This window comes from Dermacentor variabilis, chromosome 9, assembly GCF_050947875.1.
Source record: "Dermacentor variabilis isolate Ectoservices chromosome 9, ASM5094787v1, whole genome shotgun sequence".
Lineage (NCBI taxonomy): Eukaryota > Metazoa > Arthropoda > Arachnida > Ixodida > Ixodidae > Dermacentor > Dermacentor variabilis.
Window position 1 is genome coordinate 82100119 of NC_134576.1, and position 15441 is coordinate 82115559.

Below are 15441 nucleotides of genomic sequence, written 5' to 3' on the forward strand. Positions count from 1 at the left end.
AGTAAGTCTGGTGGCGGTTGATTGCCAAACGCGTATACTCTTGGGCGCGCGTGGTTACAGTGTCGTGGCGGCGTGTTTCAACCCCGGCCGGCGTATCGCCGGGCGTCGTGCGGAGTGCAACGTCCACGCAAAACGGAGCGACGCAAGAGCTCAGCCACGGTTCGATTTGCGTATCACTCATCGCACGTCCACGCGCCCTGGCAGGAGAACGACCAGCTGAGGATGTGCCTCCCACGGTGGCGTCAGTTGGTGCCGATTAGTCCACCGAAGGATTAGACCTGCCAGTTGACGCTGTTCAAACTTAAAGAAAAAAAAATTATTCGTACACATCGACCAGAACACTTCAATAGAAGATGCATTCACTTGTCCTACATAGTATATGAATGTTTGATCATCAAGATCTCCATGTGCAGTAGAGAGAGAGAGAGAGAGAGAGCCCTTTAATGAAAGGCAGAGATTTTAGTCGGCATATAGACGTCGCTAACATGCTACTCTGCGTGGGGAAGGGAACTGGGAAGAGAAAGAGAGAAGGAGAGAGGCGCAAGAGAAACGAATAAGTTTAAAGAAATATAGGACACTGAGTTTCCTGACTCATGGACAAAGGTGCGCACGGGTAAATTTATTCGGTGTACGCGCCGTCCTACAGCTCAGAAAGTGCTTAGTTGATTAACATATTGTTGTCACGAACGGCTGGTCACAAAATGCCACCTATAAAAGTGCTCTTATTGTTTGCCCTTGGCTAAAAGGAAAAAAAAAAGAATAATTAGACTTTGGTAACCTATGAGACAGCTCTCAAATTTTCCCTGGTCCAGACCTGTGGAGTATTATATACAGTAGTGAAATTGTTAAATATCCGGCACAGCCTGCGTGGGCGTGAACCTAGACTGAGGCAGAGTCGAATACTTTTGGGGAGATCTTGTCGCGCGAAAGTGGACTGAAATAAAGAAAGAAATAAATAAATAAAGAAAAATATGATAGAATGAAACAAAGAACGAAAGATAAAAAGAATGAAAGCACAAAATATAAACAGAAAAAAAGAACAAAAGAAAGAATGAACGAAAGAAAAAACAGAAGGACAGAAAGAACGAATGAAAAAGGAAAGAATGTAAGAAAGAAGGAAGGAAAGAAAGAAAGAAACGAACGAAAGAATGAAAGAAAGACAGATAGAGATATAGAACGAGAGAAATACAATGTTCGATACAAGTTTGACATCCTCAAAGACACTTTTATACCTGTGTCGGTGAGGACTCCAACGTTTTGTCAATAAATGACAAAAAGCCATACTTTGTCAGTGCAGGTAAATGCGTAGAGACATTCAGTACAAAAGCCGCCTCACGCGCAATTTTCAATGATTAACTTTTTTAAATTAGGTAGTCGTGAACTCTATTGAAACCAGATAATGCGTGCTCGAGCCCATTATACCTGGGTCCACATTGCTTGTTTTTGCAATGTGCCATTCTGAAAAAAAAAATGCCACGGTGTTTGCTCGGCATCATTGCTTAACGCCTGCAGAGACCAACAAGTGTCACCTGCTTCGTCCTGCAGGAATGTGTGGCTGGATCGGGTCTTACAAGAAGGGAGGCCTCGGAATGAAACTGGTGAGTCGGTGTCGCCAACTGCGACTGTCTCTGCTCAAATGAATGTGAAACCCCGTAATGGGAGACTACGAAAGAACAGGAATATTGGGACCCGCATGCCTTCCACAAAGTTCTACACCATTCGAGTCACGCGAACCACGTGACAACATCTATACGACAAAAGTGTGACATACGAAGCGATTTTTTTTCTTATTAGCGGAAACAGTTATTAAAGAGCTCCTTCGCCACATAGCACGGTTTTCACACATTATCTAGATTACTTGAAGACGAGGTTGCCACTTCCACGGAGGTGGCAGTGTGATATTATCCAGCTAGAGAGTTTCATAAATTCCGATTATTCACTTGGCACGTGTTCTACTTGCGATACCGACGCCGAACATTGGTAGTAAACGAACTGTGGTACTAACCCTTCAATGAAGACATATACGTATAAATACTTTAAAAAATGTTTCCGTTTTTACATTAAATGTGCAAAGCGGATCGAGAATAAGCATAAAGAACAAAAATGAAAACAAATTTCTGCGGATGCATTTTGAGCAATAAGGGGGAAACACCAGGCAGAGAAACTGGAAGTGGTCTTCACTTCAAGGTACCCATGGCTTCGTTTGGAATTTCTCCAGGCAGCTGTCGTCATATCCAAACTATAGGCGTACATTTCGTTTTCTCTACATCACGTGTGTGACAATACTGCAGCGGGAGACCTTGCGTCGGTCTGTCTCCTCTGACCGTGCTCTCAAAATTGTTGTCGCCTTCAACACGTGACACGTACCCACGAGGGAATAAGGCGAGTCGCGCGCAAAACTTCTTCGTCGTCCCAAGTTCCTGCTCTCTACCAACAAATGACACTCGCTTCCTATCATTCAGTGTCGGCCGGAGGTGTTTAGAAACAAACTTAGTAAAAAAAAAAAAAAAAAAAAAAAAAAAAACCAAAGAAAGAAAGAAAGAAAGAAAGAAAGAAAAAAAAGTGAGTTCTGGTGGGTTCTCTGTTGGCAAAAATCAGCAATAAAGGGATAAAGAAATTATATATTGTGTTTACTTTGTACTCGCTGTACGCGTCGGCTATGAAAACTAAAGCACGTTTTCTGTTTTGTGCATATGCCGCCGATCTGTTGAGCAGTATACCTGTGGCAGGGCCTACACGTCAGGCAGAGTGTTTCTGCCTTTAGCACCGTCATGCAAGATTATATTAGTGCCTAAACCAATTGTAAATAAATAAATAAATAAATAAATAAATAAATGCAGATTTATACATATTCAGCAGAAACCTTATGTTTATATCACTACTGTCGAGAAATACGTCCTCGAAATTTCTGGCCAAATGCATCGGTATTCCACTTAACACTGCCCAGCACTCTTCTTTTTCTACTATGCCCATACGTGCTTACTGGAGAATACGGCTAAACACCGAGTAAAAGTATTTCACCGACCCCACCGTATATAAATGGAAACTCCCGAGATACAGCTTCTTAGGTGGAAATTAAAGCTTCTAAGGTGCGGGCTACAGGAAATTTCGTTTTACAGTGACGGCTGTTACGTAATCATTTCACTGTTCGTTCTCACGGGCACCAGTGTCCGTCGCTCGAATCCCCAAAGTGCTTTGTCAAAATTTGATAAAGAAATCAGGTCACGTCTGCCCCACGTGAATGCGAACTCGACACCCGCGGAGTGCCAGTCGGAGACGCTACGTCTCAGCCACTCCAACGATGCCGCAGAAAGAAAAGAGTACGGCGCCTGGGCAATATCGAGCCCGGTTACTTGAGAAGTCGGTTAAAGTGATTTTTCTTGCACCGCGCTCTGGCAGCCCACGCGTAAGCCAGCCAGTCGAAATGAAATCATGTGAACCCGTTGTCGGCAAGGATCACCACCAGGGATTCGTTACTCGCGCGAAGGAATACTACTGCTGGGAGTGGAGTCATAATTGGCCAAACTTTGTCCCGAAATGGGATTCCTCGTTCGCAGTCTCCGAGCGTTCGCTCCAACCGATACCTCACGAAACAGTGCAAGGCTTACTGCACGTAATATTGCGACAACTGTCACGTCACTGCTTCGCATTATAAGCGGTGCAGCAGTTGTTATTTTTTTTTCAGACATCTTATTTCCTGTGTACTTCTTCGGCTGTTTATTTCCAGTTCCTGTTCCTCGCCGTTGTCATGGTGGCGGCGGAGATAGGCGGCATCGTTGCACTCAGCATACTCAAGATAAAGGTGAGGCCTAGAGTGGTTGCCGCGTCTTGATTATTATGCTCATTGTGCTTATTATGATGATTGTGTTGATGATTAGGTTGACTTTCAGCTTGTTAGAGCGCAACACGCGACGCGCTGCTGACACCCACCAGAATAAAATTCCTACGAAGAGTTTCACTCCAAATTTTTCCTATAGTTTTATACATCCAGTTGTCACGGGGAAGTGCTTTCTTTTTCTTACACCTTCAACTGTTGCCAAGCTCATGCATTTAGTAATTTGTTTAAGTTCTCCTGGACTCTTATTGCTTGGGCAGTGCATTATTGCTTGGACAGTGCAGCCTACTGCAGGCTATAGATAGTGTAGTCCGAAACGTAGTTTCTAAGAGATCCATATATTGAAAAAAGTTTGCCTATCCATGATGCCAATAATATGACGGACGCATTTGGCTGACGGATCCATACAAATTCCATTTGATTTTAGCAGCGACGTCTTCGGCACTGCATAACACCCCCCCCCCCCCCCCCACCATTCATACACGAATTGCGATAGACTGAGCGTAAATGTATCAAAGTTTAATTTCATTGCAGTGTGATGTGGACTACATCAAATGAAAGTTTTGAGGGATCTTCTTTTCGGCATCTGCTATGAGCCCTCTTAATTAGAGTAATTAGATCTTGTTTAATGCACAGTTAGCTATGTCGAATGTGTTTCATAAAATTAGTGTAATAATCTTCTAAAAGCACGCGTTGAAGTTAAATATTGCCAGCGTGCATTGCCCGAGAAAGGATAAACTGTTCCTTCCCCATTGCGGAAGAAATGAGACACGTCGAACATGGTAATGTCTTCACTAAAGTTGTGCTGTTTATTACTTCTTGGCACATTTGAATTCAAATGAAGCCGTAGTGGGTCATTAGAGGTTGCGGCTTAGCCACATCCCAAGGTCCGCGGTTTTAAATGACTAGCATTCTAAACCGAGTTCAGCCATATTGTGTATTTCTGTCATATTGCTTCTGTACGCGGCTCCTGAACTAAAAAAAATGAAAAACAAACAAAAAAGAACCTTCAGATATATCTGGTGCTTGGCGAAACCGAAACTTTGCCGAAGAGATTCATCAATCAAGGAAGGAAGGAAAAAGTGGAGAAGGAAGGCAGGGAGGTTAACCAGTGTAGCGTAACCGGTTTGCTACCCTACACATGGGAGAGGGATGGGGGGGATGAAAGATGGGAGGAGGAGAGAGAGAGAGAGAGCACATAACACAGCAAACACATCGTCAGTTACAGTCCGTCACTCTTGCGCGGTACGCGACATCACTGTCACAGCCGCTTGTCCAAGCCCGTATCCTTCATAAACCGAAGTAGTCCCTGCGTCGCCTTCAGCTGCGATGTCTTCTGTCGGCGATATGTGAAAATGGTTGCAACTGACAATGGTCTATTGTCCAGGTGCGCTAGAACGGACGCCATGGACTGTCTCTGAACATTATATTCAGGACAGTCGCACAGAATGTGTTCCAGCGTCTCCTCGCAAAGACAGGCATTGCAGAGAGCGTTGTCGGCCATTCCAATGCGAAACGAGTAGGATTTCGTGAAGGCCACCCCTAGCCATAAGCGATAAAGCAGGGTGGCCTCACTTCGGCGGAGTCCAGTTGGCATACACAGATGCATCAATGAGGGCAGGTCGTGTTGATGATTGCTGCGGTTGGTCTGGCTGCTTGGTGTGCACCATAGAGAGAGCGTGATCTCCCGTGCAAGCACTTGAAGGCTTCTGGCTGCGTCGGACCGTGAAAGTGGTATGGCCTCTTCCTGTGTGTCTTCAAGAGCTGTCCGAGCGGCTTTATCGGCGTCTTCATTTCCTATGACGCCGCAGTGACTTGGCAGCCACTGAAACGTCACGTGATGTCCTTTCTCATGTGATATATGAAGGAGGCATCTAATATCGAGCACGAGCTGTTCGAATGGCCCGCGACGCAGAGCTGATAGCATAGATTGTAGGGCTGCCTTTGAGTCACTGAAAATTGACCATTGTCGAGGTGGTTCCCGATTGACGAAACAAAGTGCAGCGCGAAGAGCAGCTAGTTCCGCAGATGTAGATGTCGTTGGGTGGTCAGTCCTAAAGCTGATGGTAATACCTCTTGCTGGGACGACCACAGCACCGGAGGAACACTGGATGTTTCAAAGTAGCCCAACGTGCTAGCACGCTGCGCCAAGAACGCTTCTTTTATTTTTCTTCTTTATTGCCAGTTTCAGTAAAACAAAACAGAGTATGAAATCGTTAAAAACGAGTCAGCCTGTCTTTGATGATACAACAGGATTAAAATTTATTGAATACAACCAAGCCATCGATCACAGTTACCCAATCAGGCAGTTCAGGTTGGTGTTATATATCGCTACACCTCGAATGCCCGCGCTGAGCGAGGAATTAATTCTCAGCGTGAGCACGCACCGGCGCGCCACCGGTGAAATCTCGGAGGCCACGCAAAAGGAGGGGGCACTTCGCGAGTAACTTTACTCGCGTGCCTCTAGGCGGCGCAGCGTGTCCAAAGGGAAGCGCTGAAGAGGAGCCCGCCTGCAGCACAGGGCTCACACATGACGCGTTCGGGCGTCGGCGTGCAGCGCTACATTGCTTCAGTGCTAGTCGCATTATAACGTCGACAGGCGTCGCGAGATGGGTTCAGCCGGAAACATTTTTTTCCTTCCCTTTATTGTGTTCAAATGGTAAACGTGAGGCGCGTACACAACGTGTACCCCGTGGCCACAGTGATTGTGACTGAAGGCGATACTTAAAGCCCCTCCATCGGCTCACGCTTTGCGGCGGTAGCAGTGTGGAGGGCCTGCAGTGGTACTTAGTAAGATGGACAACTACGCAAGTGGGTTTTCACGCATAATTGCAGATGGCGCAAACAACTCTTGTGTGTCTGGCCTTTTTCATTGCCCCATGCTATTTTATTATTTCTCTTTTTCCATTTACATATAGTATGCAGCATACTTAGTTTGTCATCGACTCCTTGTGCCCGCGGGTGGTTAACTTTTGCGGAAGGGGAGGGGGGCACGCTCTGCCGCTCGCTAAAGCCCAGTAAATTGGGGGACTTTTGAGACTTGACGACTTTTAAAGTGATAGTTCTGTGCCAACGAGTTTCCTACACACGACCTTTGAATTGGAAAATGGCGATCTCTCCTCTACGTCGCAAGCGCGTGACGTGAGAAGCATTTCAATACTTGACGTCGCACCCGTCTAATTCATTATTTTTTTTTTTTCCTGTCGCAGATGGTGGACATCTTAAAGTCCGGCTGGATAGAGGTGAACGAGCCGACAAAAAACTTCATCCAGGACAGGGTAAGGGCACCAGGGGTTTGACACGTACCACTGGTTTTCGCTCGTTTCGTGTTTACGTGACAGCCAAATGTATCGTTATCTAATCAGTGACGGCGCATTAATCGATTCAGATTAACGAAATTCCCCACGCCCCGTAGTCACTGTCTAGCCGAAGCGCCGCAAGAGATCGTAGGTTTGGCAAGAAAGAAAGTCAGGGGAGAAGGAATTGACTCTGTTTAGTGGTTTCAGTCCTACTCTGCCTTAACCTCGGAGTTCTACATCAACAGTTGAAGCAGGGCGTTAGTTGGGAAGCGCGCGGAGCACTAGACGTGAACGGCTCCATATCGTATTGAGAATAACTTCCTCTGTCGAAGAAAACGGCAGATTAGTACAAGACACTACAAAGCATGAAAAAATTACAGGTTCTGACAAAATACGAGGGGGTTCGATTTACAACTGTCCCTTGTATTTTCTTTCACTCGACAGTAGATGGTAATAAAGAAAAAAAAGCCCCGCTGAACGGTGCAAAAAATGAAGATGCACTACTGAAGTGTACGAGCAGATGTCACACTTGTTTCTGTTTTTCGGATAATCGAAAATAGGGAAATTACGGAGCGAATTAAGGATTCGTACGAAGAGGCTATATATATATATATATATATATATATATATATATATATATATATATATATATATATATATATATATATATATATATATATATATATATATTCTGTCTATGACGAAAATCCGATTTGTTAGTGCGACCATTAGCACATCGCGACGTTGTGTCGGTGACGCAAACTAGACTTGGAACAGAGCTATGTAAATGCTCGTTGGTGCGAGCATCGCGCGCTGTGCCGAACCCGTGACCTTCTTATTGCTCTGCCTCCAGCTGGACTGCTGCGGCTTCAGCGGCCCAAAGGAGTTCGCCTCTACAAACAGCCACATAGACGAGACCTGCTATCGGTTAGTGGGCGAGACCGAGGACGTCTCCATCAAGGAGATTCGCCGGATCAAACGGGCAAGTCCTCTGAGATAGTCACGTGACTTCCGGTGTTGTTTCCGTTGTTCACAGTCTTTAACCGCGCGTATCGTCATTTTATTTTTACTGTTCTTTTTGCAATTCACTATATCTGTCCTCGCAGAAATTGTCCTATACGTAGCCATAGCTTGAATAAAATTATGATTCACAAAAATAAAAAAGAATAACTTCACAGGAATAGTGATAGCGTGAATAAGATTACGCTTTACAAAAAAAAAAAAACATGATCAATAACTTAATAGGAGAGGTCACGGAGCATGCTTGGAGATTAACGTACATTCGATGCAATATACAATGCACACAATTAAGCTACATATATACGGTGCATATAACTGCATTGTATGTACAGAGCGCATGTAATATACAGTGCATATAAGCGGCATGCACATGCCGCATGTATATATAGTTGACCCAACGGGGTCTGCGCGGATGCATTTGCGCAAGTCATCGGGCGATGCGCAATGGCTTCGTGGCCGTAGCCGACGCGTGAAAATGTGGCCGAAAAGCCCGACAGGTCACACTCGACACCATTGTGATTGCGAATTAAGAAGTCCAAATAACCCCACTCTGTCTCCAACACCGTGACTTGTGCTTCTCCACACGCGTCCTGTGTCATAACCAAGAAGGCGGACGCCGGGCTGGAATTTTACGCATAAAGCGTCAGCGTGCCGACTCGTGCAACCATCCCTGCTGCCGCCTCCGTTCACTAAGTCATTCAAGCATTCAAAACGCGTCTCCGAGCTTCGAAAGTGCTGCTAGAGTTAGATATCGACCATCTTGGTTAAAGCAAGTTTGATGCCTGGGGATGCCTGCTTACGGAAATTTGCGTGTCATCTATCGATGAGAAATTTTGCCGCTATGCTGCCGAAGAACTCCACTAGGAAGCGTAAGAGCTATTTCCGTAAAACATGTGTTTTTTTTTGTTGTTTTGTTCGAAGTCTAGCCGATTCGCGCGCTGCTAAGTTAGCGTTCAGGCTCTTGGCGAGACGTTGTGCGCGAGACCTCGTCGGGGCACTTCGTCGCTCCGTCTTCGCCAGGACGACAAGCAGCCATGGCGCACGCCGGCAAAGTAACCAGTAGGTCAGCGACGGAAAAAAGCAAAGGACGCGATAAAGTAAAACAAACTCTTAGACCAACGGGCGCAGGCATGCAGCCAAGCGAAGAGCACCGTGTGTGTGTGTTTGTATATATATATATATATATATATATGTGTGTGTGTGTGTGTGTGTGTGTGTGTGCACGCTATGGCGAAACCGCTGCGATCCCGTCGCGGCCGCATCGGAGTGCGCCCAAGCGAATCCTTACGAGTGACGTAGTCGTTAGGCCTCTGTAGTCTTGTATTTTTCGCGCAACCGACGGTATACGCTCCATATACTCGCTGCTGCTGATGCGGCTGCGGCGGCTCTGAAAGGACAATTGCAGCGCTGTAGCTTGACTTGCGCGAGGTTTACGGAGAACCTTGAATCGACACCGTAATTTCGTATTTGCAGGCCGGAAAAAAAAAGAAGTATGTGAAGTCTCCACCTCCTTTATTGTCAGCGGCAATCAGATCGGTACATCTGCTGTTCGCGTCGTACAATTTAAGCGATGTCTTCGAGGCAGCAGGAGGGCAAAGTCGGTGGTGCGGCTTCGAGAATCGATATTTGGCGACAGAGCTGGACGTTAGGAAACAGGAAAAAAAAGCATATAATGAACGCTGCCATAATAATATATCTATTGATAAAGTTAGTCCTCCGTATTGTTAATGGGCATATGGCGATCGAATTTCTACACCATAGTAGAATATAATAGTGCTAAAAATTTTGAACGGCTAACCCCCCCCCCCCCTCTTTTTTTTTTTTTTTTGCTTCCATCGCGGTTTCTAGGCCGGCTGCAAAGAGAGGCTGGTGGACTTCTTCTACAAGCACAAGATCGTTTGGATATCGTCGCTCGGCGTCGTCCTACTCCTACAGGCAAGTGCTGTGTGCTGTCATCGGGAGCGTGACTCTAGCCAGGGAGCTAGCCAGTGCCCGCGCCTCTGGCATGTGCCAGTAGTTCCACACTTCCTCGTCGATTCACATCCGTTGAACACAAATTGCAGGGACACTAAATGCAAATGTAGTCGACATAGGGCGGTGATGTGGGTTTGTTGGCGAAAGCATTAATGTGCCATTGAATGCCGCTGAACGATACTAGGAATGTTGCGCTGCGAGTAATATTTCCGAGTTTCGCTGCGGGGTATGTTATCGAACTTTGCGATTAAATTGGTGCGGGTTATTTTTATTTTATCTTTTTTTTACCGTTTCTACGTCGGCATGTTGTCTGTAGACCCGAATCACTTCGGACAATTTTGCTGAGAGATCAGCCGCATCTTTCTATTATTATTTGTTATTCGCTACGTACGCGGCGCAAGCGACGACAGACCCAAGAAGAAGCAGAGGCCACCAAGTCCAGCATGCAGTGTGCATAAGCGCGACTGGACGATGACGAAGAAAGAAACAGATACACAGACACAGCGCTGTGTCTGTGTATCTGTTTCTTTCTTCGTCCTCGTGTAGTCGCGCTTATACACACTACCATGGATTCTATCCAACTAGCCCGCCAACGTGTTTTAACCAGCATGCAGGCTCGTGCAGTAGCTAATCCCAGCGGGGGTAAGATAGATAGATAGATAGATAGATAGATAGATAGATAGATAGAGAGAGAGAGAGAGAGAGAGAGAGAGAGAGAGAGAGAGAGACCGCACGCAGGCTTCCGAGAGCCATCTCCCCTCACGCAACACCTGGCGTACTATTCTTGGTGTTAACAGCGCAAAACGTAGACGGGACACGAGACGAGAAGACACACCACAAGCGCTGACTTTCAACAACGTTTATTTGACCAATGCGTGACCAATGCGTTTGCACGCCGTCCCTGTTACTAACAAAAAAGGAACTTGAGCTTTTGCACCTACAACCACTGTCTTGAGTGCAAAAAAGAAAAGTGCGTGTTTCGCATGATTTGCAGTCACGTGACTGCGACACGTGTGGTCAATGGTATAAGAGGCCGTGTTTTTTTCAAATAAGCGTTGTTGAAAGTCAGCGCTTGTGGTGCGCGTCTCCTCGTTTCGTGTCCCGTCTACGTTTTGCGCTGTTAACACCAGGATGGAAAACCAATAAGTCCAAGCACAATGTAAAATAATTTACAGCCTTAAAAGTGAGAAAGGGTGTAAATGTGTCTATAACTCACGCCCTTAGGGTGTGATATGTATAACTGACGCCCTAAGGGTGTGAATTACAGACACATTTACACCCTTTTCACTCTTGAGGGTGTAAATTACTTTACAGTGCAGCTATTCTGGCGTACTATTGCGGCAGCAGGTGTTCCGTTACGCCCGCTGTGCTCCGCCGAGGCGCGCCCATGACGTGGCGTCGCAGCCATCGTGAATGTAGGTGCCGTCCTCGCCCTCGTCCATTTGATGGTCTATTAAAAATTAAATTATGGCGTTTCGCGCGCCAGAACCACGATCTGATTATGAGGCGCGCCGTAGTGGGGGAAATTTGGACCCCCCACCTGGTATTCTTTAACTCTCACCTAGGTCTAAGTACACGGGCGTTTTCGCATTCCGCCCGCAGGCCGCCGTGGTCGGGATTCGATCCCGCGACCTCGCGCTTAGCAGCCCAACGCCATAGCCACTGAGCAACCACGGCGGGTATTTGGTGGTTTCGCACCATACACAGGATGAGATTGCAAAGCTAAGACTCTAAGCGCACTTCTTGTAGAACGTTCAAGAAGCTACCAGGTTAGTGCAAATGGAGCAAGAAAAGAAGATGATTGCCACGTACTAGCACAAAAAGCGTACAAAATGCGTAAATATGACACTGCAGTAAAATGTAATCAAAAGTAAGGCAAAATAAAGATAGATCCCCATCTCTTTTCGTTCTTGAATTTCACCGCCAAAACTGCAGCGCTGGTATGACGCCACAGTTTTCAGGATCTTCGCGCATTCGAAGTATTTCTTTTTGTTCCGAAAAAAAAAAAAAGGTGCCTAAACCAACACGGCCGAACCTCTGGATTCTTGACAATTAGATGCAGATTTTGTGCATCGGTATTAACGAGTTCCGAGCCGACGTTGTACAAATCTCAGGACGCCATGAAGAGCCTAGCGGGAGAACTTCGCGCGTGTGCTTACGCTTTTCCATCTGCTCTGGCATGTATGGAGACTCCCCGCTCACAGTACAGTAACTGGCCGTCTCCAGTTTCACAGAAAGTGTAAGCCGCGTTTCCATGAATGCGACGGTACATGCGCAGCACATGGCACTTCCTAGCACATCGCGGTAACGCAACGCGACAGCCCATTCGCATGCGGTGCGTTCCCCCCTTCGTCCTAAGCAAGCCGAAACTTCGTTCGAGCGAGAGCCTCTCACCGGCTAGTGGGGGAGAGAACACGCCACATCAGCCGTCTCCCCTTTTTACCTCTCCCTCGATGTGGTGAATCGTGGTCGCGCCGCTCAAAGAAAGGTTCGAGTGTACAGTGCGCGACATCATTGTGTAGAGCGCGCGAACGGCGGCCGCCGGGGCGCTCCGGAGACAGCCAGCGACGTCTAACGGTAGTGGCTGGGTCCGAGATTAGGTGCGTGGGCCGCGCGTGCCCAGACACTTCAAGCGACACAAACAAGAGGTTATAACGCTCACTTTCCGACCTCAAGGAAAGTTCTATAGGTGCGTCTTGTAAGTTCATTCATTTCCACATCGTTCACTGCTGTTAAGAGGCCCTCACTTTTCAAAAAACAACGAATTAAATTTAGGGTTCGACGTCGATAATCTGTACAAGGGGCTACGGCGGACGATATATAGTGGAGGGCTGTCGAATAATTCATTAACGTACACGCAAAGCGGGATGTAGGAGCGTTTTTTTTTTTTTTGCAAAGGGCCGCCATTGTGTGGCCGCAGCGGTCCGTTATCGAACCAGCGCCCTCGTGCTCATCAGCGCAACGTAATAACCGCCGAGTCACCGCAACGAAGTTTTCTTAACAAAGTCTCAAAGATGCACATTGGAACAAAGAAGTTCTTCTTGGGCACGCTGGAGGGATGCGATAAACAACATTTTGGGCACGATACGAAACGCACACACACACACACACACACACACACACACACACACACACACACACACACACACACACACACACACACGTGCTGGCACGCGTCGATTTGTCGTTTCGGAAGCCCCCTCATGAGTGCAAAAACATAAGGTTCACATTGGAAGTTTCGACGAGGCTTCCTTTACAAAGCGCCACTGCAAATCGGCAAACGGTGCTCCGTTCGTACTCGCAGGTGACGGCCATACTGCTGTCGGTGTACCTCATCAACGCCAAGAAGAGAGAGCTGCGCGAGAACTCCTTCAGCTCGCTGACCCACCGGTCCTACACCACGGGCTACTGACAGCGTCCGTCGGCGCCGGAACCGGAAGTGCTCGTCTGGCTGTGAATTGCGCATGCGCGCCACGACCGGGAGCGCAACAGTGCGTCGCCCGGACACGCGGTGGCCACGGAGGAGGGACGCCGGTCGACCCCCAATTGGAGCCACGCACGCCGGATCCCGCAGGAGTCCGACGCGCCGGCTGTGTCCCAGCGAACTTATCGCGACAGGCTGGAAAAAGAAAATGAGTCACACGTTTGAAAGCTGCTCGACACGAACGTTTCTAACTCACGAAAATGATGTCTAGCTTTTTTTTCGCGTAGGCACGCAATGGTGATAGAATTTCACACCGTCGATGATTCCGGCGCTGAGGGCGTGTCAGTCAGCAGCTATGTCACGATGATAGATGGATCAAAATGCTCGCGAATGCGGCGTCTTCATGGGAGTTTCGTGTAACGTTACCTTACTAACCATCGTGAACAGAAGTGTTATCTTTTTTATGAAAGCAATGAGCATGGGTGTTGACGAGACTACCCTATCGACCTCTGCGGTGCAATGACACCGGAATGCTGACGGAGACTTCTTTATGCGGGAGTCATTTTCGAGGCGCCTCGGACTCCCCAATGCAGTACGTTTGCCCGGCTTGTGTCCTAAGAGAGAGAACGTGCCCAATGTGGATGCTGTGGAGCGAAATGCTGGATAAGCATGTACTCCTACACACAAAAAAAAAAAGTGGAATCACCAATACTTCCTTTGTTCTCGGAGTGGAAAGTTAAGAAATACTCTTCAAAGAAGTCTTGGGATCACCCGCTAGGTTAACGGAAAGTTGGAGCCATCATTGATGGAATGAGACCGACGGCGCAGGTTGCAAGCAGTGTGGAACTAAGTTTTTTTTTCTTTAGATAAACGTTCATTTGTTTGCTTTTGTACATAAGCCACATTACGTTGTCACAGCCATGTTTAGTTATATTGTATATCTTACTCAGGTGCATGCAAGTTGCAAAGCGTAGTAATTTCGTCACGTAATTCCTTCACTGTACACTGTCATCCTTTTCCGCGACGTAAGTGCATATTGCGGTCTGTCATGCCGAAGCTAGATGTTCAAGTGACGGTCACATTGATTTATCGCGTAAATGACTGTTCCTGGTAGTTCATTTTTTTATAAGCTTTTCTTTTGTAACGAGGGATGTGTCATTGCTTTTGCAGGATCATTTAGTACAATTTACGAGCATTTGGTGCTGCAGACTGAATATATAGCAGGTTTGTTTTTCTACATCCAGCTGTATCAAATTTAGCCCGATCTACGATGAGCTGTTGAAGACATAATACATAGCGCATGAAAGCTATCGAAAGAATCGGTCATACTGAATGGGAAGGCGACCGTCGTTCACCTGTGTTATCCGTTTAAGGCGAATCACCTGAATCATCGCTTTTTGTACCACATCTCTTCATGTTTACGTTTACTCTACGCCCGATGCTCCCCATAGTCATGCGAAGTATTGTCTCTTATGTGTTGTTTGTGTTCTGCGAAGGTTAGCGCCCGTGAACATGGCTAGCGGCATCGCAAGTGCTATATAGGTGCAATAATGTTGCTTTCGCGTCGTCAGTTCACAACAGAATGCTCAAGCGACGTCTAGAAATGTGCAGCTTAGCATGATACTATACGTGCCGTTATGCCACTTCCTCCCAATATTCATCATAATTCTTCTCGTTCCGTAAATAACGGGCCGTGCATATTATACTCGTTGGCTAAGCGGAAACACCACAAATGATCATTGATAAATCATGGGCACCTCTTTTAGGAAACTGAATACCCCCTCGCTCCGTTCTTTATGTGCCTAATTTTAGTGCGCCACGCAAGAGGAGGAACTTCCAGAGGAACCTGCGCTTCTCTATCAGAGCCAATTGTTCAGAAATGAATGGCA

The 15441-nt window shown here is 46.8% G+C and overlaps 1 protein-coding gene and 1 long non-coding RNA gene across 2 annotated transcripts in view; one reads left to right on the forward strand and one right to left on the reverse strand.

Annotated features, from left to right (window-relative positions):
* Positions 1-13674, forward strand: part of LOC142557017 (uncharacterized) — a 164198-nt gene extending 150524 nt beyond the window's left edge. Inside the window, exons 4-9 of the mRNA XM_075668554.1 lie at positions 1546-1598; positions 3728-3802; positions 7045-7113; positions 7988-8116; positions 10003-10089; positions 13433-13674. Coding sequence (XP_075524669.1) covers positions 1546-1598; positions 3728-3802; positions 7045-7113; positions 7988-8116; positions 10003-10089; positions 13433-13540 — 521 coding nt within the window. The 3' untranslated portion in view covers positions 13541-13674. The remainder of the gene's footprint in view (positions 1-1545; positions 1599-3727; positions 3803-7044; positions 7114-7987; positions 8117-10002; positions 10090-13432) is intronic.
* The window catches only part of LOC142557018 (uncharacterized), a 202683-nt gene that overhangs the window by 154373 nt on the left and 32869 nt on the right, over positions 1-15441 (reverse strand). The gene's annotated exons all lie outside the window — the stretch shown is intronic.